This window comes from Oryzias melastigma, linkage group LG24 (genome assembly GCF_002922805.2).
Source record: "Oryzias melastigma strain HK-1 linkage group LG24, ASM292280v2, whole genome shotgun sequence".
NCBI classification, from domain to species: domain Eukaryota; kingdom Metazoa; phylum Chordata; class Actinopteri; order Beloniformes; family Adrianichthyidae; genus Oryzias; species Oryzias melastigma.
This window is the reverse complement of record NC_050535.1, coordinates 14,308,834-14,331,625: the sequence shown is the minus strand read 5'-3', so window position 1 is coordinate 14,331,625 and position 22,792 is coordinate 14,308,834. Positions and strand designations below refer to the sequence as shown.

The 22,792-nt window shown below is 41.0% G+C and overlaps 2 protein-coding genes and 1 long non-coding RNA gene across 3 annotated transcripts; 1 reads left to right on the top strand and 2 right to left on the bottom strand.

The window, feature by feature from the left end:
• Positions 1–10,508: 10,508 nt before the first annotated feature.
• Positions 10,509–13,593, top strand: LOC118598181 (homeodomain-interacting protein kinase 3-like). Its single transcript, XM_036210637.1, has 2 exons — positions 10,509–12,579; positions 12,952–13,593. Exon 1 carries the CDS (start codon positions 10,766–10,768, stop codon positions 12,521–12,523), a length of 1,758 nt encoding a protein of 585 aa, XP_036066530.1. The 5' UTR covers positions 10,509–10,765; the 3' UTR covers positions 12,524–12,579; positions 12,952–13,593.
• A 3,537-nt stretch (positions 13,594–17,130) lies between these two features.
• LOC112158025 (ferritin, middle subunit) lies at positions 17,131–18,485 on the bottom strand. The gene is made up of 4 exons (XM_024291191.1): positions 18,143–18,485; positions 17,742–17,888; positions 17,525–17,650; positions 17,131–17,448 (listed from the first exon to the last, which is right to left on the bottom strand). The coding sequence occupies exons 1-4, from the start codon at positions 18,242–18,244 to the stop codon at positions 17,293–17,295; spliced, it is 531 nt and encodes a 176-aa protein (XP_024146959.1). The 5' UTR covers positions 18,245–18,485; the 3' UTR covers positions 17,131–17,292.
• Positions 18,486–20,172: 1,687 nt separating this feature from the next.
• On the bottom strand, positions 20,173–22,034 carry LOC118598129. Its single transcript, XR_004947229.1, has 2 exons — positions 20,691–22,034; positions 20,173–20,413 (listed from the first exon to the last, which is right to left on the bottom strand). It is a non-coding gene; the product is annotated as an uncharacterized LOC118598129 (long non-coding RNA).
• Between the last annotated feature and the right edge of the window lie 758 nt (positions 22,035–22,792).

Sequence of the window (22,792 nt, the reverse complement as noted above, 5' to 3'; positions counted from 1 at the left end):
TAACCTTTCTGGTGGAATCCATTTTTAAAATGGATCCATATGTTGATGTTATGTTGGCTTTGATGTCCTCAAACCTGTTAAGGATGTCTCGGCTGTACACAACAATAAGCCACTTGTAGCTGGGCACGACTGGGGGCTTTGGTGGTTCTTGAAAGTGTAGGGGCAGCAGGCTTTGAGAGGCCATGAATGCAGCACATTCAGATGTGTAACGGGAAACTCGCTGCAGCCACTCCTCACTATGATTTTCTTTTAGCTGGGCAATTAGTCTTGCTGAACTATTTCCCAAGCCTCGCTCTCGAAGGAGACGAATCACTCTGATGTCGCAGGCGTACCTTGGGAGAAAATGGGGAAAAGGGAAAATGTAGTCTAATACTTTTTGACATTCAACAAGAAGTATCTGATAAAATGTATTGTACCTCCTTGTAAGGATAACTCTGAATTCAGAGCGATGTGGAGGATCTAGCTGTTGCAAGATCTGCTGGCCCCAAGACAGGTAGCTGGTTCTACACTTGGTGCAGATGAGAGTCTCCGTAACCAGGTTATAATATCTGTCAATATCAAGAACCTGCCGTGCCCTCCTGTGTAGACCTCCGCTAGAAAGCTGATGCTGAGTGCATGTAGGGTTAGTGCACAGCAGCCGGACTTTCCACAGCCTGTATGGCATCCACAGCAGGAGTGAGTGGGAGAAGAATCTGTGGGGTGTTGGGGCCTGATTGTAAACCAGCGCAGATGGAGGAGGATGATACCACAGCTGAAGGTTGTCGCGGAGCTCCAGCCTGCCACTGGCACCAACTCTGAATAGCGTTGATGACACCCACCTATGGTCCTCTTGTGGCATTGTTTTTGGCCACAGCAAAGGCAGTTCAGCTGGATCGTCTGACTGAAAGGGGGCCTGTTATGGTAAAAGACACACACACAGGAAAGCTTAAATAAGATACCAAAAATTCAGAGCTTTTAATTATGTAAAAATTAATAGCTATATTCCACAAAAAAATTAAAATTACCAGATTCTTTGTGACAGGAATATCTGGTGCTAAAGAAGCAGGAGCAGTTTTTTTTGATGGGTTTGGTTGCAGGTGGTGGAGCCAGAAAGAAATCAGGCGACGAAGAAATGGTCTGTTGAAGTTGTGGTGACTGGTGACCATGGTGATGAGCAGTTGAAGTGGTGGCTACAGCTGAATCTGGCACTTCCTGTGCCTGCAGCTATATTGTTATTGGATGTAAATAAGTTTTTTTGTTATTTAAAAATGTGACATATGACTGGACAGCCTTATCAATGTTCATATTACCTGCAGAGATCTCCGAGGGACATTCAGATTTGGTTTTGCAGCCATGACATGTTTGCCACCAAATTTTTTCACATTTACGCCCAGGCCCCACATGGCTTGCCACACCCGAGAGGTGAACTACGGGCCACGATCCGACCGATGTCCTCCGGAAGTCCGTAGTGCCGGAACACGTGGTCGAGGAGCTGCTCTGCGGTCTCCAGAGCCGTGGGCAGCTTGGGCAACGGAATCAGCCGGCAGGCTTTTGAAAAACGGTCAATGACTGAGAGGATGGTGGTATTACCTCTTGACCGGGGCAGATCGGTAATGAAGTCCACTGCGATGTGTGACCAGGGACGACGTGGAATGGGCAGGGGTTGCAGGAGGCCGGCTGGAAGCTGTCTTGGCGACTTTGCAGTTTGGCAGACAGCACACCGGGTGACGTACTGGGCTACGTCTGCCTGCAAGGTGGGCCACCAAAAAGAATTTGCGGTTAAGGCCTGTGTGCCGGCCATACCTGGGTGTCCTGCGGCTGGAGAGTCGTGCACCAGTTGGAGAACTTTTTGTCGATGGGATGGAGGCACATACACCTTATCTCCTGGGCAGGATGGTGGTGGTGCCTCAGCTGCGTTGAGCTCAGCCAACTCTGTCATTACGTCCCATTGCACAGGAGCCAGGATGAACGATGAGGGCAGGACAGTCTCCGGTGCTACCGACCTCCCTCCAGAGTCATCGTGAATACGAGAAAGAGCGTCTGCCTTTCCATTTTTTGAGCCTGGACGATACGTGATCTGAAAACAGAAGCGTGAGAAGAACAGAGACCAGCGTGCTTGTCGTGGGTTCAACCTCTTGGCTGTCTTGATATATTCCAGGTTCTTATGGTCCGTTAGAACTAGGAAAGGCTGAGCCGATCCCTCAAGCCAGTGTCTCCATTCAGAGAACGCCTCCTTCATGGCCAACAGTTCTCGGTCACCCACGCCGTAGTTCCGCTCTGCATCATTTAGCTTCCAGGAAAAGTAGGCACATGGAAATATCTTGGCTGGTTGACCCTGGCGTTGTGACCCCACACATTGGTCCGGATCCCCGCTGTACTTGTCCGGAAGCGCCATCCGTGGACCCGGTGTGTGAGCAGGTGTCGGATCCGATGCGCAGTCAGCGGCGGCAGCTGCGGGTGACGGCTGGGAGGCTGAAGAGGCCGCAGAGGAGACGCTGCTGACAGGTGGGTTGAGCTGCAGGCGTGTCATGATGGCTTCAGTTGCAGCGTTCAGACGTTGAAGCTGGCTTCTGTGTTCGAGCAGTAACACAGCATACCCCACCGGGTAAGTCGGGGTGGAAACTCCTGCTGCTGGATCCATGTTTGGCGAAGCTTTCTGTCACAAACAGGCAGACAGCTGGTTCCACGTGTAGCAGGTTTATTAACAGTCCACAGAATAAGCAGGGTCAGACAGGCAGAGGTCATACACGGGCATGGGATCATCCGAGACGAGCGAGAAGAGGAGTCAGAGTCCAGGCGAAGGTCAGGGGCAGGGGCAGGCAGCAGGCGGCAGGCGGCAGGCAATCAGAATGGCAGGGTCGGAGGCAGAAGATCAGGTCAGGAGTAAACACTCAGAGTTGGAGGCAAGGTGGCACAAACAAAGCTTCGCGGGGAGTGGAGTGTGGAGCCAGACTATATGCTGAGGAGGTGATGAGGTGATGGGAAACAGCTGATGCTGATGAGTCCGGGTGATGGCAGGTGGCGAGCTCAAAACTCTGGTGAGCGCTCCCTCTTGTGACTGGAGACGGTAGCAGCAGGTTGCTTCATGACATTTCCGAAGTTGTAGAGGTGGATGGAGTGCTTGACTGGAAACAAGAAGTACTTATTAATGGACAAGCAACCAAGGAAGAAAACATATATTGTAAATATATAAAATAGTACAAACAACAAAATAAATATTGTACAATTCAGTGCATCTGCATAATGGCTTAACATTTTAATACCTTTAGATTGTGAAAGCTGCACACACACTTCTGTGGTTCAGTGGTCAGTGTTCTCTGACCTCTCAGCTGCATAGGACACTTCTCTATCTGTAAAAGGAAAATTACTTCGCTTTGATAACCACAAAATGTACCCAACAAATTATAATAGATGGTCTAATGCATTAACAAAAAAAAAAAAAAAACAATTTGTGTGATTTCAATTTTCTTTATTTACCTTGCTATAGAGGTCATGCCATCTTTTCTGCCTTGGTGCAGGTCTGTTACCTGCACTTGCAGGCCACATCCCTGTAGATGCAAATGTTCTCAGGCGAGACATCCATTCTGAGTCCTCCATTGCCTTGTGGCTCTTTCTGGATGCCATCGTCTGTAAAAGTAAACATGAAAAAAAAAATGTAAGTATGATATACAGTCAGTCTTATATGTAGAACACTGTATGGTCACATTTTAGCGCTCTAAAATACGAGTGAATAACTTAAAAGGTGAATCTAGTGGACAAGTAGCAAACATAGCAACAAAAAAGGACAAAGGGAGACAATGTATTGTTTTCAACCAGCTTAACGTAAAATTTATTTTTCACATTAAATGTTGTGACAACACTGATATATTTTGCAATTACAATCTGATAAAAAATGGAACAACTAAACAGCAAAGATCAAAAGCCATGTAACAGAGGGGATTTAATAAAAAAAAAGGTTTTCTATCTGTTTGCTGATCTCAGTGCTGCTTTCAAAACATTATTATATTCAATAGCTTTGAATAAGTCACGTTTTATATTTGATTACAAAAACAAGCCTACCACTTCATATTCAAACATGTGCATTGAAGGCCCTCTGCACCCAAATAAGACGACTGATGAAAATGGCAAAAAGTAAAAAATAATAATGATGATAATAATAATGTCTACATCCCCCCAAATGCAATTAGGCGTTAGTTTTGAGAATTAAACTGTTAAATTATTTTGTGACTGCAGCTGCACAAACAACTACATTTTAAACACATGGCTTAGAAGACGAAGCTAAAGCTAAAGGACACGCGGCAGACACGGCGACAAGGGGAGACAAAGGAGAACAATGCATTGTTTACAACCAAATTAACGTTGAATGATTTTTTTCTCATAGAATGCTGTAATAACACCGATCTTATATGCAATTACAATGTTGTATGAAATGAGCATACATAAACAGCAAAAAATTGAATGGCAAGCGCAATATTTAGCTAAAAGAGTAGGGTACCTCAAGGTGATCGTCTTACCTTTCGCCGGTAAAAGTTTTAAATGAGGCGCCGGGGGGTAATGCGTCATGGAGATGCGTAGTAGACATGCGCAGTTGAACAACAGTTAACTATTCAGTTTTTAACTCTATGCATTTGAAGCTTTTTTTCTTTTTAGTGAACAACTCAAAACTCTGCAACCACAACCCAAATATAAATTAAATTGTGCAAAAACCACTAAATCAAGACTTTTATTCACATTGACATTAAGAAAGACAAAAGAGTTTCAGCTTTGAGGATGTCATCTGCTTTCTTCTCTCAGTGATGATCTGCTCTGTTTTAGAGAAGATTCTCTCAGTTCTCAGGTGTCTGGACAGGTTGATTGTGGAGCCATAAATATATACAGAATACATATACATATAGAATATTTCCTGCAGACAGTTCCTACTATCAAGAAAAGTCAAATGATTCCAGTTTTTTTCTTCTTTTTCTTTTCATTTTCTTTACATTTTGTGTTGATGTTTTCCATAGACTTAATATACGTCATACATTAACCTCTTCTGATTGGTCAGATTGATGACATGTGATCAAGCCTCCAACAATGATTGGCGGAGACAGCTGAAGGGGGAGGGACATTTGTAAAAGCTGAGTTTGAGGCTAGTTTTGCGGCTGGATTGCGGTAATATGATTGTGATTAGTCATTTATAGAATCAAAGAAATATTTATTTTACCATCTTGCATATTCAAAAGTATCCAGTGTTAAATCAGGCACGTTTGGATGAACACAGAGCTGATACCATAGTGATGGTAAATATTTTAGATATGTGAAAATGGGTATTTTCCCGCGGCACACCAGAGCATCCATCTCTCACGGCACACCAGTGTGCCGCGGCACATTGGTTTAAAAACACTGCTCTAAAGCTCTGACCAGAGAGGAGCAGCTCCCAGAAAACATCACACCTGACTCTAAAGTTCAGGTTGAAAAACAGAACTTCAGAAATAAACCGAGCAGAAAGAAGAACACTGACCTGAACTCCACCGCAGAACTGCATCCAGTACGACTGACCTGCTGTCTCACCTGGACCCAATCACCTTTAATGAGCTCTCTGCAGCAGGTAGAGGAGCACGTGATCAGCTGATCTTCTGGGATTACAACCAATGCATCTGAAGCTAGGATGGTGACGCCATAATGTGGCAATTTAACCCGCCAAAGGGTTTTTTTATTTATTTGTGCACGAGAAAGTATTGGGTCCAAACGAGAAGCAAACTGATGAAACCCCTTCGCCAAAACAAACCACGTGACCTCTGAACTAGTTTTATGTGACTTTCAGGGGCTCCATATTTATCACAACTTTACAACTTAAAAATGATCTTTAATATATACGGTTACAACTTGAATGCAGAGAATAAACAATTGTTTGTGGAAATTGAGAATACGATGGAAAATGGCTTTGAAAGTATCCAAACTCCACAATCATTTTGGGGGGGACTTTAATATGACTTTAAATTCTCAAATTGATCGATGGCCACCCTCACGTGATAATTGCAAAAACATATTTTTCAAACCTTTTATGGAACAATTTCAATTCATCGACATTTGGAGAATCCAACATCCAACTTTATCATGGTTTACATGGAGTAATAAGTTTAGAACAGCCCTTACTCCATCAGACTTCTGGTTCATTTCCAGTGATCTACTGGATAAGGATATTTCAGTCAACATCTTACCTTGTCCACTAAGTGACCTTCAAGCTGTTCGTATTGATATTGTTTTATGTCCTTCACAAAATGTCACTAAATCTCATTATTGGAAATGAAATAACTCGTTACTCAAAATCACAGAAGTGCAAACAAAAATGACCAGTCTTCTATCAAAATTCTTCAATAAAGCCAAATTGGAGAACTCTTTCTCTGTCAACTGGGAGTTGTTCAAATACGAATCAGACAAGATTTTGAGAACATTTGGTTACAACGTAGCCAAACTGAGAAAGCAACAAGAGCATGACCTAATCACAGGCATCTCCATACTATCACAAAACCCCTGACAGTTCATCAGATGAGCAGAAACTAGAAATGATCAAACTACAGGAAGACCTGGATCAGATTTAGAAAAGAAAAGCAGAAGAAGCTTTTATTAGATCAAGAAAACAATGGCTCGAGCAGGGAGAGCAAAACTCTTCATATGTCTTTAAAATGGAGAAACATCAAGGACAAATGAACACAGTTAATGAGCTAAAAATGAATGACATAAATTGTAGTGATGCTAAAATAATCTCCAATTAGAGGCTGACATTTTTCTTAACTCTTTAAAAAGTACCTGAACTCTGCTTTGGGGGGGCAGGACTTTCCTGATATCAGGAGACATCAACTGAGCGCCCATTTGAGATATACATCTGACTGGATTAGGGATGATGCTTCCTCAATCTGGCTGGATGTTGAGAAGTCCCTTTCTGCTTGCCCTCTAGGTAATCTTCTTGTCATCAAACAGCTAGAATGTATTAAGAAACTATGTAGTGACCCGATTACCGTCAATGCAGTTAGAGCATGGAGAGTTACCCAGCAAATGGAAGGTAGATCGGGGTCCACCTCAGTCCTCACTCCAATCGGCAATAATCCCGACTTCCTTCCTGGCACTCTGGATGCGGCCTTCAAAAACTGGTCAGCTAAAGGAATCTGTACGTTGGGGGATTTACTTACAGGTCCCACTCTCATGTCCTTCAATCAAGTCAGGGAGAAATATGATATATCAAAGAATGGCCTGTTCCAGTATTTTCAAATTAGAAACTTTATTTTCCAAAAGACTTCATTGATGGCTGACGCGAGAGTTACGCACATGGAGAAACTGGTGCTGCTCAGACAGGGGGATGTCTCCATTAGAGCCTTTTATGCTGGTCTAAGGAGCTGCTCCAGGGCCGGTTCCAGGCTAAGGACTGAGGGGGTCTTGGATAGGGAGCTGGCTGTGGCAATAACTGAGGAGATGTGGGAGAATATTTGGGACAAAGCAAGGAAAATAACAGTGTGTAACCGGACAAGAGCAACACAACTTATGATACTGATCGCCTCTCCAAATACAGAGGGGATGTCTCTCCATTCTGCCTTAAGGGTAAAACAGAGATTGGTCATCTTACTCATTATTTTTGGTCCTCTTTCAAGATACAGAATTACTGGAGGAATGTTTTACTTGAATTTTGAAACCAGACCTCAAGTTTGACCCGGTCTCCCTCATTCTAGGTCTTTCTAGCTGTAGGATTGCTAACATGTATCACTAAAAGCTTTATAATATTTTAACATTCTGTGCGAGGAAAAATATACTTCAGAACTGGATATCAGACAACCTCCCCCAATTTCAGGATGGCAGAGGACATTAGTGGAATATATCCCACTGGACTATTTGACTTGTCTTTCACATTCCAAAACAGATTAATTTGAGGAAACATGGAGGTCATTCCTGGATTATGTTCATGTAAATATTTCTGCCATTAAGGTGAGAGCATTTGTATAGTGCACAGATGTGTCTGTAACACTTTATTTTATTTTGCTCACTTTCTCGTTGATTTACCTTGAAAACTCCCCTTGCACTGTTAACTACTGGACTATATTAAAACTTCTGGTGTCCCTGATTCATCTTACATGGAACTGGTTTCCACTTGTCACTATTCTCTCCAGCTGCTTTTGTTTGCGTCTTTTGTTAAGCTTTCGTCTAAATTTTATTTTATAGATCTTCTGATTTTGTTAACCAAGTATTATATTCATAAAACTAAATTTAACAATAATTCTCCCGATTTTTTGGATTTATCTGCCCACAAAACACCCCATAAAACAAAAAATATATACATTTTGGAGGATAATTTGTTCAAAGATAATTTAAACATTTAAGAATCTTTTTAGTCATCTTTTCTATGGCAACTACTGTTGCTAATCAGGAGTCAGCCTCCCATCCACTGATAACAGCTGTGGAGAATCAAACATTTCAGATGTTCATCGTGTGGGCCAGGGGGCGCCGCTTCCATTGATGCATCTGATCAGCCACTATAAACTTGAATAACTTACAATAAAGAAATATCATGGAGAAAAAAAGGTTTTGCAGGAAGATGTTAAAAAAGTTATCAGAGCAACAATGATTATTCTGACAAATAGAACGAGTAACAGCTGTTTATTTCTCTATAGAAGTCTACGGGATTTTAGCTTTCTGGAGCCTGCAGGTACTTCCTATAATGTGAGGAAGGCAGGGTTACTCTGTCCAGTTCTCTTGTGCATTCTATGAGAGCAACATAAATCATCCACCTTAATAATACAAGAGAAAACTAACTAAACTACATACTCATATTAAGACAAGACATCTGACAAAAATAAGTAACAAACTCTGTGACTCTTGTTGCTCTTTGAGCTTTGAGAATTTCGGTGGATGGCTCCCACTTGAACATGGCTCAAGGTCTTCAGTTTTAACTGTTAGTGATGATAAAGTTCCATCCAGGACCAAACTGGTCTTGGTTTTGAGTGGAGCAGAACCAGAACCAGCTTTGCAGTGACGGTAAACATCCGGACCAGTCTTGTTTCTGTAAGCTGTGAGAGATAAATCACATAGTAGAAATAATCTCTGAATGTCAAACTTCAACTTCATATTTTTATGGTGAAAACATTTACAATGATCTTTTGATTATGATTATGCAGTTTAACCAAATTCTTAAAATACATTTTAAATTGAAGCTTTTACTGATGTGAAATCTGAATTTGAACTATCCTGCTTCAGATCTCAGACCATCAACGGGCCTTGATGATCTTAACGGGTTTTCCACCTGGTTAAATAAAAAATAGATAAATAAAAACCAATCCTACCTGTGATTATTAATAATGATATGAATGAACTCCAGGAATAAACATAGAGTCTTTAGAAATGAACTGATCCAAAAGATGAAACTCTCTCCAAAGTGCCATAGATCCAACTCTGTAAAGGTGAAGGGGGTGAGACGCAGCCCCCCTCCGCGCGCGCGCACTGAGCAGACAGCCCATTAGTTCTGTTCAATGGGCAGGTGGGTGCGTGCTGTCTGCGCGCAGCCTATTAGAAATGAGAACATTTGAAAATCACAATCAGTGTGGACATACAACGCGGGGATCTCACGGGCACGTACGGATCACGCGCACAAGCCCTGCGTAAAGCATTTGCGCGCGGGCAGGGACTGGCTCAGTGCGCGCACCTCACTAATGACTGGAGAATGACAGCATCCGTGACACCAAAGCAATGCTGCCGTATAATTCAGATGCGCACACTTGCGAGTGCGGCTCAGCAGGTGGTTGCGCGCACATCCGCGTGAACAATGATCCCCACTATTGTAAGTGACTCACCACAGTCTCTGCTGGCAGCATTTATGGATCTTACCAAAGTTTATTCAGCCTAAACAGATACTTTAAACAAAAGTCAAATAACTTTAATTGTGTTTCAGCGTCATAGGTTAATTGGTGGCTCTAAATTGCCCCTAGGTGTGAATGTGAGAGTGAATGGGTGTGTGACTGATGCCCTGCGACAGACTGGCGACCTGTCCAGGGTGTACCCTGCCTTCGCCCATCAGTAGCCGGGATAGGCTCCGGCACCCCGCAACCCCGAAAGGGAAGAAGCGGCCAAGAAGATGGATGGATGTGTTTCAGCGTGAGAAATAGAGGAGTGGCGTGAGAGAGAGCAATCACACGAGAGTCTCATGCCCAATGCGTGACAGTTGGCAGCCGCGTTGAAGCGGTTTTCTCCATTATTTTTCAAAATAAAAGAGTTATTTTAAAGCACATTTGCGCGAAATAAGCATTTTGGAGCTTTTATTCTGAGTTTTGCATCTAAATCCAGTCTTAAAATGTCCTTCCCGTTACTAAGCAGGTGCTGAAATGAACGAGCCCTTCATCTTCTTAGCGGTGAAAAGCTGCGCATAAAAATAACGAAGAATGTTCCAGAACCGGGTGCGAGGCTCCTCCCGCTTTCTGGCAGTTCGACTCCCTAAAGCATCTTTCGAAAGCTATTTTAGGATATTTATTCAAGAATACTATGATTGATTGATTGATTGATAAATAAATAAATAAATAAATAAACGAATCCTGATTTGTGCGCATGCATATAAATCTGTCAATGACGTCATATGACGCACTAAATTGGTGTGGTTGTCAAATGACATCAGAGAAAAAGTCCTTATTCTTGACACCCGATCCAACCGACAGACACTTCGTTGAAGCCCCTCACCGAGTAAAGTTCCAAGCCCCTTTTCACATTGAAGATATTCGTCTGAACTCCTTGTAGTTTCTCACCGTATCTTTGACGTAAAAGTATCATCAGGATGTCGGACGCTGCATTTGAAGTGGAGGTTAACACCCTTCTTCCAAGCAACAGTGCTCTCTATCTGGTGGAAAAGTTCCTTGGAGAGGGAACTTTTGGAAAAGTAGCAAAATGCAGGAATTTGAAAACAAACCAGGAAGTTGCTGTTAAAATCACAAAACCCTCACTTAGAGACTCAGGCTTTGATGAATTAGATGCCCTGGCTGAAATTACCAAGCTCGACGCAGACAAATACGGCTTGGTCAAGTTCATCGACCGGTTCGACTACAGACGCCACATCTGCATCGTCTATGAGTTGTTGGACCAAAGCCTTTTTGACTTCATGAAAGCTCGTAAACGCCGTCCCCTATTAATACATGAAATCAGAACCATTGCAAGGCAGCTGTTAATTTCCCTGAAAGGCCTGAAAGAAATTAACATTGCCCACCGTGACATTAAACCAGACAACATCATGCTGGTGAACCAAGCTTCAGAGCCTTTCAGGGTCAAACTGATTGACTTTGGCTTGGCTATAAATCCCAGTGACATGGAAACTGGAACTTTGATGCAGCACCTTCAATATAGGGCCCCTGAAGTCATTCTGGGTCTGCCCTTAGATGAACGTGTGGACATGTGGACAGTTGGCTCCGTTCTCGCCTGGCTGTACACGGGATTTCACATCCATCCAGTGGACTCGGAGTACACCGTCATCAGATCTTTGACGATGAGACAAGGAATGCCTGACCAGAAACTTTTAGACCAGGGCTGGTTCACCGACAGGTTTTTCACTCTGACTGAGGATGAATCCACACGTGTCTGGAAGCTGGACACAACTGAAGAGCAGATGAAAAAAACAGGGCAAGAGGTCATATTCAAACGTAGCTACCTTTCCTATGATGACCTGGAACATTTCTACCGAGATAAGACAAAGATGAGAGAGGTGGAACTGTTCATCAAACTTCTGAGGCAGATGCTAGAAATAGACCCAAATAAACGCATCACTCCAGAGGAAGCTTTGAAACATCCATTCTTCACTTTGGAACAGCCCTCTGCTGACTCTGAGAAAAGCAATTCTCAAGAGTCGACATCCAAAGAGGTCCACCCACAACCTGAAAAGACAACTGTTCCTCAGGAACCAGCAGCTGCTCCCCAGAAAAAATACAGGATCGAAATCAAGGAGGACGTCATTCAACAAGAGGCTGCAAAAAGCAACTCTCCAGCTGGCTCACGAAAGAGAAAACGCTGTGATGAACAAAGCCAGGATCCTGAACTGAGTCCACAAACTGAGAGAGCAGTCAAAAAATCCAGGAATGAAATCAAGGAGGACGTCCTCCAACCACAAGAGGCTGCAAAAAGCAACTCTCCAGCTGGCTCACGAAAGAGAAAACGCTGTGATGAACAGAACCAGGACCACGACTACTGTTTCCAAAAGGAGGCAGCTGTTAAAAAATCCAGGATCGAGAGTAAAGAGGACGTCCTCCAACAACGAGAGGCTTCAAAAAGCAACTCTCCAGCTGGCTCACAAAAGAGAAAACGCTGTGATGAACAGAGCCAGGATCCTGAACTGAGTTCACAAACTGAGTCACGAGCTAAAAAGAGGAAAACAGAGAATTTCTTCTTCCAGCTTCCGGAAATTCCTTTCAAGAAGCCTGATGTCGTCGTCCAAAAAAAGAAAAAAACAGTGACAGATGACAGTGAAGGATGCTCGTATGTCACCACCCCACCCCCACTTACATATTGTAAAATCCCTCCAAAACACCTTCAACGATTCGGCCACTGACTGCCAGGTCTACACTCTGTGGAAACAACTATCCCCTAAACGGGCTTCAAAAACAGGGGCAGCACTTCGGTCTGTTGGTCAACATGGTTGGCTGACAGAACCGCGTCTGCGTGGGTTTTCTCCGAGCGCTTCGGTTCCCCCCACTTTTCCACTCAATCTGCACAAACCAAAACTGATGTTAGACAACCGGGACACTTAAGTGCAATACGAACAATGAACAATGTTCAAATGTTTTCTTCTCTTACATTTTTATTCTAAGTTCGATTTGTATTTTATTTTTGGATTTTTGTTCAAGTTTTGTTATTTCGTTGACCTCTGTAATAAATCTCAACTCGAGAGCTGCCAAAAAAAAATAAATAAATAAATAAAAAACCTATAACAGGTTCAAATGGCAATGCACTCTACTATTGTATCTTATCCAAAAACAGGGGCAGTACGTCGGTCTGTTGGTCAACATGGTTGGCTGACAGAACCGCGTCTGCGTGGGTTTTCTCCGAGCGCTTCGGTTCCCCCCACTTTTACAAAATGTATTAGTAATGTATTGTAGACCTAAACTGAATTATTCCGATATTGTTATAAAGGTAATGTAATCAACAGATAAAAATAAATAGTATGAAGATATTAATTATAAATTTAGGACAAAAATGATTTAAATAGATTCTTAAACGATTAAATAAATAAATTAAAAGTAAACAAAAAACATCAGTCACCAAATTTTTTAGGGAAATAACTCAAACAAATCCTGTGGTTTTCTCCGAGTACTTCGGTTTCCCCACAGTAATTATTAGTAATTGGCTAGTGACTGATTTAGTCCCCTCCCTGAATTGCCACCTTAACGTGGTGGAGTGGTTTGCGTGTCCGAATGATCCCAGGAGCTGTGTAATGCTTCTAGCAACACAGCTCCTGGGGGACGGGCCAGACTAAGGGCGATTCAAACCAAAAACATTTTATTATAGAGTACAATTATTCCTCCCAACAAGAGTCACCAGGGTCTCAACCTGGAGTCTGAACTGCAAGAATGACTAGTTTGTAATGGCTGTTACTTGTTCCATGTTTTCTGTTGGCTTCAGTCCAGATGAGCTCAGCCTTTTCACCTATGATTCTTCTAACTTTTATGGACTGAATTTCTTTGCTATCTGCTAGTCGCGAGCCACCAGTGGGCTGCCTGACAGAGACAGGAGAGCAGCAGGTGGCGTCGTAGCAACCCCCCCCCACCCTATTTCTAATGCTCAAACTTGGTTACTCCACGCCAGGGCGTCAAAGCGTCAAGGTGATAAAGCAGTAAATGTGACAGGCGTCAAAAGAGAGGCAGCAGATGCGAAAAGGGAAATAGGACAAACAGAACCACAGACTGAAGAAAATAAAACGTTAGTTTTGTTTCACCTTTCATGTGTGGTCAAAAATCCAAAGGCACTGGTAATGGTACGCCTGCTTTAGCCGGTTGGGGTTCGATTCCTTACAGTGTCCAAACAATATTTTGACTTTCAAACATGAAATGTTGAGCATTGCAAGCGTAAATTTAAGAAGTAGTGAGATACATTTTCTAATTAACTATACAACTTTTGAAGAAAACTTAATTCTAAACACTTGAATAGCTAAAAAAACAAACAAGAAATGTTAGCATGATGCTAATATGGGGGCTAATGCTTATTCTTTTTCTTTATTTGTATTTCCATTTTGTATTTCTCAGACAATGACATTTCTTCAAATTTGTTATTCAAATTAGTATTTTTCTTGTGTGCACAGGTTCTTATTTTTGCATATTCAATTCCAACAAGTAATGTCAGCAGAAAATTCAAACTTTATCTAACAAAATGCTAAATTGTGGCCACAAAAAGCTTATTTGTCCAGACAAAATAACTAAATGTTCCCAGGAATTATTAATTTGGATAAACAATTCATTTTTTAATGTCCTGTCCAGGGCTCCGTATATTTGTAAATAAATAGATGAGCAGATATATAATTTCCCACATTGTTTTTATATATTTTTTACATGTAGATAACATGATATTTCACTATGGACTGAACAAGAATGGTTTAATACTGTCAATGACTGATAAAAATATCATGTATTGTTAGGAATTCACATTTGCTGAAGTTTTCATTTCAAACCAGACGCTCTGGAGGAAAAATATCTATGGATTCAAGGATTTGTGGTAGTGGACTGTTGTCCTAGAGAAATAAGTCCAACTGCAGAGTAACTGCTGCTACATTTCTGTAACTGGTTGTATCAATATCTCAATGTTCTCATGCAGCTCAGATGGTCAAAGTTTTGTAAACTATTTAAAGTGTTTAAACAGTCTTCGTTCACACTGTGAAAATGAAGCGCAGACAATGTAGACAGAAGCTGGTTATAGGAATTATGCATTTTTGGGACATGTTTCAAATAAAATGACTATGAAACATAGTTACCTTCAACTGCCATTTTGCGCAGCCTGCTGATTTCTTTTTTCAATGATGTGACTTGGGCTCTGCGGTTGAGGAAGACACGCTTAGTTGTTCCAGGAGTCTTATTTTCTCTCCTGAGAGCCGTGACCTCCTCTTCCATTGAAAAACTCTGTCCAGGGTTTGCGTGAAGAATTTCAGATGCAGCTTGTTTGGCTGCAAGTTGCCTGTATTTTTCCTGCTGGGTAAAAAGCATCAACATTTAAAGAAATGGAAAAAAAATCTTTACAATATCAGTTTTAAGATGGAATCAGCCCATCTGTTTAACTTGCAATATAATGCAACTTTAACTTCTTTTCAGCAACTTGTCAATTGCGTTGTTTGTCTTGCTGACAGGCAGAACTGAAAAAATGTATTATACAGGATGATATCGTTACCTTTTTGGGAACTTCATCCAGAGTTTCCTCCTCCAAGTTGTCGTTGAAGGATTTCTTTGGGACTGGTTTTTCTTTTCTTGCTCTCCGTGATCCCCTCCAACAGAAGTTTCTGCTCAACAGTCTTGAGTACAGACTCTTTTTCTTTAAATGAGAGAGTAGCAAGACAGAAATTAATGCAAACGTAAAATGGCTAAAAACTTTAGAACTCAAAACTTTGCATTAAATTACACTGTTTTAAAGTACAGGGATTAATCTTATAAAAAGGTTGGAAATTCAAAAAATACACTTTTATGCTGTACGTGATAGGAAAAATATTCTTCTGAAAAAAAAATACATATTGTATTTGTCAAACTTTTGTGAAGACTCAAAAAGTTTAATGGGTCAACTAGTACAAAAATAGAGAAGCAAAACTAATTTTTGTGTGGCAGGGAGAGGCACTTGGTCCTTAGTTTTACAATTTATACAAACGCTAATCTACAGCAGGACATTCTCAAGAGTTTTGTGGAATTTGTGGAGTGGTCCGGAGAAAATCTGCTGCTGAATGTTGATAAAACAGAGAGATGGTCATCGACTTCAGAAAGAAGAGCACAGGGGCCCGTTCCAAGAAGCAGGTTCAACAAATTTAGAGTTCAAACCTGAACTTAGAGTCACTGGACTCAAAATTCAACAAGCTGAGCTGGACGGCCAACAGCACGACTGTCTACAAGAAGACCTGCAGCAGACTGTATTTCCTAAGGAAGCTGAGGTCCTTCAATGTGTGCAGCAAAATGCTGGAGATCTTCTACCAGTCTGTGGTAGCCAGCACCCTGTTCTTCTCTGTGGTCTGCTGGGGGGGCAGCATCACTGCAGGGGACACCAACAGGCTGAACAAACTGATAAGGAAGGCTGGCTCCATCATCGGCTGCAAGCAGGACACCTTTGAAGCTGTGGTGGAGAGGAGGACCCTCAGCAAGCTGCTATCCATCACGGATAACTCAGATCACCCCCTCCATCCAGTTCTGGACAAACAAAGGAGCGCCTTCTCCAAAAGGCTCAGACAACTCCACTGTTCCAGGGACCGCTACAAGAAATCATTTATTCCTAAGACTGTATAACTCCTCATCCCTCTGTAACAGCTCACCAACTGACTCTTTAAATGACCGATGTCCATTACTACCTCAATTTGCACACTCCCTATTATATTCTGCACATTACAATTTGCTTTTGTTTTTTTAATTGTATTTCCTTATTTTTTTGTAAATATTGCTTTTCTCTATATGATATCTTCTGTATATGCCTGATGCTGCAACAGCCTAATTTCCCAGCCTGGGATGAATATATTTCTATTCTGCAGGACTAATGCTGACGTTTATACAATACATATTGTAAAAATGTTACAATTAGGTTACCTTTAATGGTTTATATAAAATTGCTTTAAACAGCATTCAGCTGTTCCACTCTAAACCATATAACCTGGAAGTCACTCTGCAAATTACCAGTGATGCGTAACCTCACATGAAAACGGTCTTTTGACGCAGTTGCCATGAGTACAAACGCCTCTCTAGTAACCCATGGTTAGCTAGGCTACCCTTTCAGTGTAGATAAATGTTGACGTCTACTTGTTATGGCCTTTGATTCTGAGCCTACTTTTCAACTGAAACACAATTAATCTCCTCTGTATATTTAACACCCAAATATATCCACAATATGGTACTAACAGGCATTCTCAGAGCTATTACCTGGATTAATTAGTTCAACAAGTGAAACCACTTATGAAAGTCAAGCTAAAAGAAAAAGAGACAAAAATCCAGCTCAAAATGTTTATTCAGGTTAAAAGTCAACTCAGACAAACCATCAAGGTGAATCAGAGTCATGACAGAATCAAACAGATTTCAGACATTTCCCAATCTTCCAGCAGGCAGAGCAGAAAGGTTTAAGGTCTGCATCTGGAATGTTCCTCCAGGCTCTTTAGCTCTTGCTGCCCAGGGTGTGCTTGTCAAACAGATACTCTGCCATCTTGTTGGTGTGAGCATCCATGCGGGTGAGGTTGGTGATGTGGTCACCAAGCTTCTTGATGGACTCCACCTGTTCGTTCAGGTAGTGAGACTCCAGGAAGTCACACAGCTGGAGACACAAACACAAGTTTCAACAAACGTTTAAAAGAGAAATGCAAAATGTTAGAGAGCCAAAGTGAACCTACATGAGGGTCTTTGTGGTCAGAGGCCAGCTTGTGCAGGTCCAGCAGAGCCTGGTTGACGTTCTTCTCCAGCTGCAGGGCGCACTGCATGGCTTCCAGCCCACTGCCCCACTCATCACGCTCTGGTTTCTGTGGAGCACACATGATACCAGGATGAAGCAGACACAACTCAAAATGAAGAAACATGGAGTTTCTAGGAGACCAGAGTCCATGTTCAGACCTTGACGTCCTGCAGGAAGATGCGTCCTCCTCTCTTGTTCTGGAAGGACAGCAGTTTGTCCGCGTGCTCCCTCTCCTCGTGGCTGTTCTCCTTGAAGAAATGGGAGAAACCTGGAAGGGCCACATCGTCACGGTCGAAGTAGAAGGCCTGTGAGGGAGAGACGGGACACAGCCAGATGTTAGGAACATTCATCTGTCGTTTTTTTAACTAAATGTTAATGGTTTCTTCCAATAAACGATAGAAAAGTTATGTACATGTAAACAAGTGAAAACTAGCTAAGCGTACAGAGCTTTGTAACAGCGGGCGAGGCCTAAGACAACTTAAAGCGAAACAAACCGAAAATAGACCATAAATATCTATGAAATACTAAAAATAATATTCTTGTTTCACTTAGGTCTTACCATAGAGGTGTAGGTGTAGGAAGCAAACAGCTCCATGTTGACCATTCTGTTGATGGCGGCCTCACAGTCGCGGTGGTAGTTCTGACGCACCTGAGACTCCATTTTAGCTGCTGTGGTTCTTCTCGCTTTTATTAACAAAACGCGGTAGAAAAATAAAATTCCTTTAGGTAGCGTTCAAGTACAGCAGGATTAAAGCAGCTGAAAAAGCGGAATGTTTGAGAAAAGGAGGCGGAAGAAGTTCCGTTCAAACACTGTTGAAGCAAGAACTCCTTTGAGCTTTCTCCGGGTGGATGAAGGAGGAGGAGAGCTGCTCCCTGTATTTATACACAGTCCTGATCTCGTGACCAAAGTTACGTCATCTCTGAATTTTGACCAATCGCTGAGCTCCAATGAGAAACGACAAAGAAAACAACAGCTTTGACGCAAATAACTTTTTTCTTCCTCATGACTCAGAGATGTTTAAACCGATGATACGCGCTACAATGACAAAGCAGTTTTAGTTTTCCAGGTAAGAGGAGAATAAAACAAGTTTGAATTTGTCAAGTTACATTACAATGTGGTGATTCAATGATTTAAAAAACATGATTTTGAACTGAAACCTGTTACATAGATTTAACCACCAAGAAAACTCCATCTATACTCATTTAAACAATTAAACTTAATCAGATCTGTCAACTATATATATAGACATATATATATATTTCACTGCAAAAACGGAAAACTTTTAACAAAAAAGTCTTATTTTCTGTCATGCACGAAAAATATTCTAATTTAGAAAGTAAAACAATCTTAGTTTGGCAAATGAGTATCTCAGTATCTCAGTGAGGTTTTTTTCTTAAAATAAGACTCCTGGGTAAGAAAAAATTTTATCCTGTTGTATTTTTTGCTTTCATCACAATTAATATTTTTTTTATTTGAAAAACTTTTAAAAAGTGGCTGTTTTTGTTGATTTTAAACCACATTTACCGCATATAGATTATAATTTAAAGCAATTCTTTTTTTTAAATCTCCACATATTTTTCTTGTCCTAAATTCTGTTTTAACTCACTGGTGCTATAAAAAAGAATAAATAAAAATAAGTCTTTTTTGTTGTTACTTTTCTTGTGACATGAAGCCAGAAACTGAGAGAAATCTAAAATTCCTTCGAAGCATCAAAACAAGCTTACTTTACCGTTTAACACGGGAGCTACAGTGTTTATGTTCTTTGATTTACGGCAATTTTTCTAATTGTTAATACAATATTTCTAGGAATTACGTTGATTGTGTTAGTGGATGAAACAGTAAGTTAAAGATTTTGTGTTTAAGCGTCACCGGCGACTCCTCAAGGTCAAATGTTGGCTACCACATTATTTTAAGTCAACTAAAAACTTGAATTTTTCCGATTAGTCAACTAATCGGATCATGCATAAACTGGAAGTAAAACACAAATCTTACCCAGCCTTGGCTTTAAAATAACTTAAAAAAGACGATATTTTATTAAACCTTTAATGAATCTTGCATGAGGCCCTGCGACAGACTGGCGACCTGTCCAGGGTGGGCCCCGCCTTCGCCCATCAGCAGCCAGGTTAGGCTCCGGCACCCCCGCGACCCGGGAGGGACAAAGCGTTCAAGAAGCTGAATGAATGAATGAATGAATGAATCTTGCAGCTTCTTTCCTTCGTCAGTTTCTAGCATTACAACACAATTAAAGGCAGTCTGCGTCTTTCCCGTCAGATACAGTTTTGGTCTCACTGAATTAAAAATGTATAAAAAGTGCATTTTGTGGTGCTGAGATAAAATGTAAAAAAATAAAACACAAAATAAAGACATGACTAATTGACAATTAAATTTGTCGGCAACTATTTAAATAGTCGATTAGTTGTCACCTAATACTTACTTGGCCTTTTTTGTTCTGCATTGTGAGAAGGTTAATTTGTATTTAGCTTCCCAAAACCCATTTAGATACTTTCATTTATTTGAAAGGCATTGCTCTTAGACATACTCTTCCTCAACTTGATGGGTTGTGTGATAAAAACAAAGCAAATATAAAATTCTTTATAGCCATTTATGTGATCTTGATTCAGCAACATCCTCACACGCCTTCCTGATGAAAGAGTCGAGTGGAAAAAGCAGCTTCTTCTGCTGTGTCAGACGAGAACAGGGTGTCTGTTTGAGGAACTGATCTGAGGAGACACACAGCCGATGACTGAATCATTTATGTTTCCACTCGATTCTGCGGGTCCATTTCCATGAAGTGATGCTCCTCCGTCTAACAAGGTTCACTGCAGACATCTGGGTCAAAACATATCGAGATCAGCTTGAAAAACAGGCCCAGCTATTGTGAAGCTGAGAAAAACAAAGTTATGCAAAATCTCCAAAACATCTCAGTTCCCTTTGTCTGCCGTACTTCCTGTCTTGCTCCTTTTGCACACTTTTTTTTTCAAAATGGCCTCCCACAGGAGAGCAAAACAAGCTGAACAAAGAAGATTTCCATTTCTCCACTTCTTTCCAAGTCTTACAGATGTTTAGATTTAGTTATTTTTTGCTTTGTCATGCATCACACGGTCACCTTTAAGCGGCAAATGGTTTTCTTGGGTCACAGCATGACTCAGCGTTTCTCCGCCGCCCTCACATGATTCTGCTCCGTCTGTGAAGGAGCAGCAGGGAGGAGACGTGTGACCGCAGTAATGTTTATCTCAGCAAAGCGCTGGCTGGAACCGGTTTGGACACATAAAAAGAGGAAACAAATGAACCACTGAGTCTTTTGTCACAAGCAACTTTTTAGTACATTGACTGAGATTCATTCCTAAATGACTCCCAGTGACACAGAATCCCCTTTTGCTAACTCTGGGAAGGATCTGGTCGTGCTCTCCTGCATGGGAGCTGCTCTTGGAAAATTGCATCCCTGTATTTCCTAAAGTTAAATGCTGTTTATCTTTCAGGTGTGTGAGGTTTGTCTGAGTGCTGCTTTCAGCCACACCTAACCATTTGCTTCAGCTTGACGAATCAGGGCTTGTTCTCTTGTTTTGTTCTTGATGTAAAAGTCGCAGCTTTGTTTGCAGAAGCTCTAAGCTAGCAGTTCTATTAGCATCAACAAAGTGCTGCCACGTCTATGCAGCTACAACTCAGAGTTATTACAGTGATTTAAATTAAATAACGTTTATTAATAAAGGACTAGCTAAAAAGCTATAAACAAAGCAGCTAAACTTTTATTTATCAAATTATTTCAGTACATAAAGCTAACTATCAACAGTGTATTCTAATGCTAACAAATGACCTACAGTTGAACTTTGGCTGGGATCTTCCCTACCCATGATGCACCTGGAGAACATTTCAAGTTCTAGCAAAGTGAATTTACTGGTTTTAATACTGCTTCAAGTGTGAAACTCCAGTTAACTAAACAAACCTTTTAATACAAGTGATAATATAAACTAGAAATGTAATCATTTAAAAATGTGGTCATTCTTTCATCAAGCGGGGTCTGGAAACATGATTAAAAATAAAATGCAACTTCTCAACGTGAAGTTTAGGCCTCAGATTTACTGTAAATGTTTGTAAATCATGATAAAGCATCAGCTGGTGGTTTTACAGCAGATTAATACAGATTTCTGTGGTTCACAACTCAGTGTTTCAGTGGAGTTTGTGTGTTTTGCTGTCATTTCTTCTAGACCAGGAGTCTCCAATGTCCAGATCCTCATGTGTCTCTTTTATCTCTCCATGGTGGCTCCTTGGACAAACATGAAATGAGTCACGGAGACTGTTGACCCAGCCATCTCGGGCGTCGGCATCAGAGTCAGCAGCTCCCTGCAAATGGCTGCATAACCAAAACTACCTAAAGAAAACAAATAAACAAAGCCCACAAACTAAGACTACCAACCCCAAAACTAAAATACCAAAAGCCAGCAGAGTAAGACTGCTAAGGACAAAGAGGGAACAAGAACAATAAATAAAAGAAAAATAAAACAGTATTTTTAAAGTAATAATTACTGAATTAGCATTTATTTAATTTAGATTAGTTACATTTATAAATTGATGTCTGAGGTTCACATAGATGATAAACTATGTAGGTTTTTACATCCTGTTGACCTGAAGACGTCTTGTTTGATCAACTCTACCTCCAGAATGAACAGATTTTATATGCAAAGTAAAACTTTGGTATAAAGTTTGATCTTGTATGAGTTACAAGCACATATTATATTATACTGCACTATATTGGTTACTAGTTCTCCAGAGCTGCACTGAGATGATCCTGTTTAGCACAGAGCAGCTTTTATTTTGAAGTTATTTGAGCTTCTGCCAAACGTAAAAAAAAAAACAAAACAAAAAAATCAAGTGAGGTACTAGGTTCTTAATGTATTTTTGCCTTTGTTTGTACCAAAAATAGACATAATTCATATTTATTATTTAAAAAAAGGTAATGAATGCATATCCAAATATCTAAAGTAAGTCCATGCGGCTCCTTCTAGATTTTGATCAGTAGAAAACAAGCTCAAATGGCTCTTTTACTGTTAAAGGTTTCAGACCCCTAGACCTATGTATACTACATGTTTATGTATAGCAGTTTAAAGAAAACACCAGTAACACTGATAACCGAGACATTTATAAGACATGAATGGGACTTCTTAAGTATTTTAGAGTAAAAAAAGGATCAGAAAAACCCTGTTCTATTTG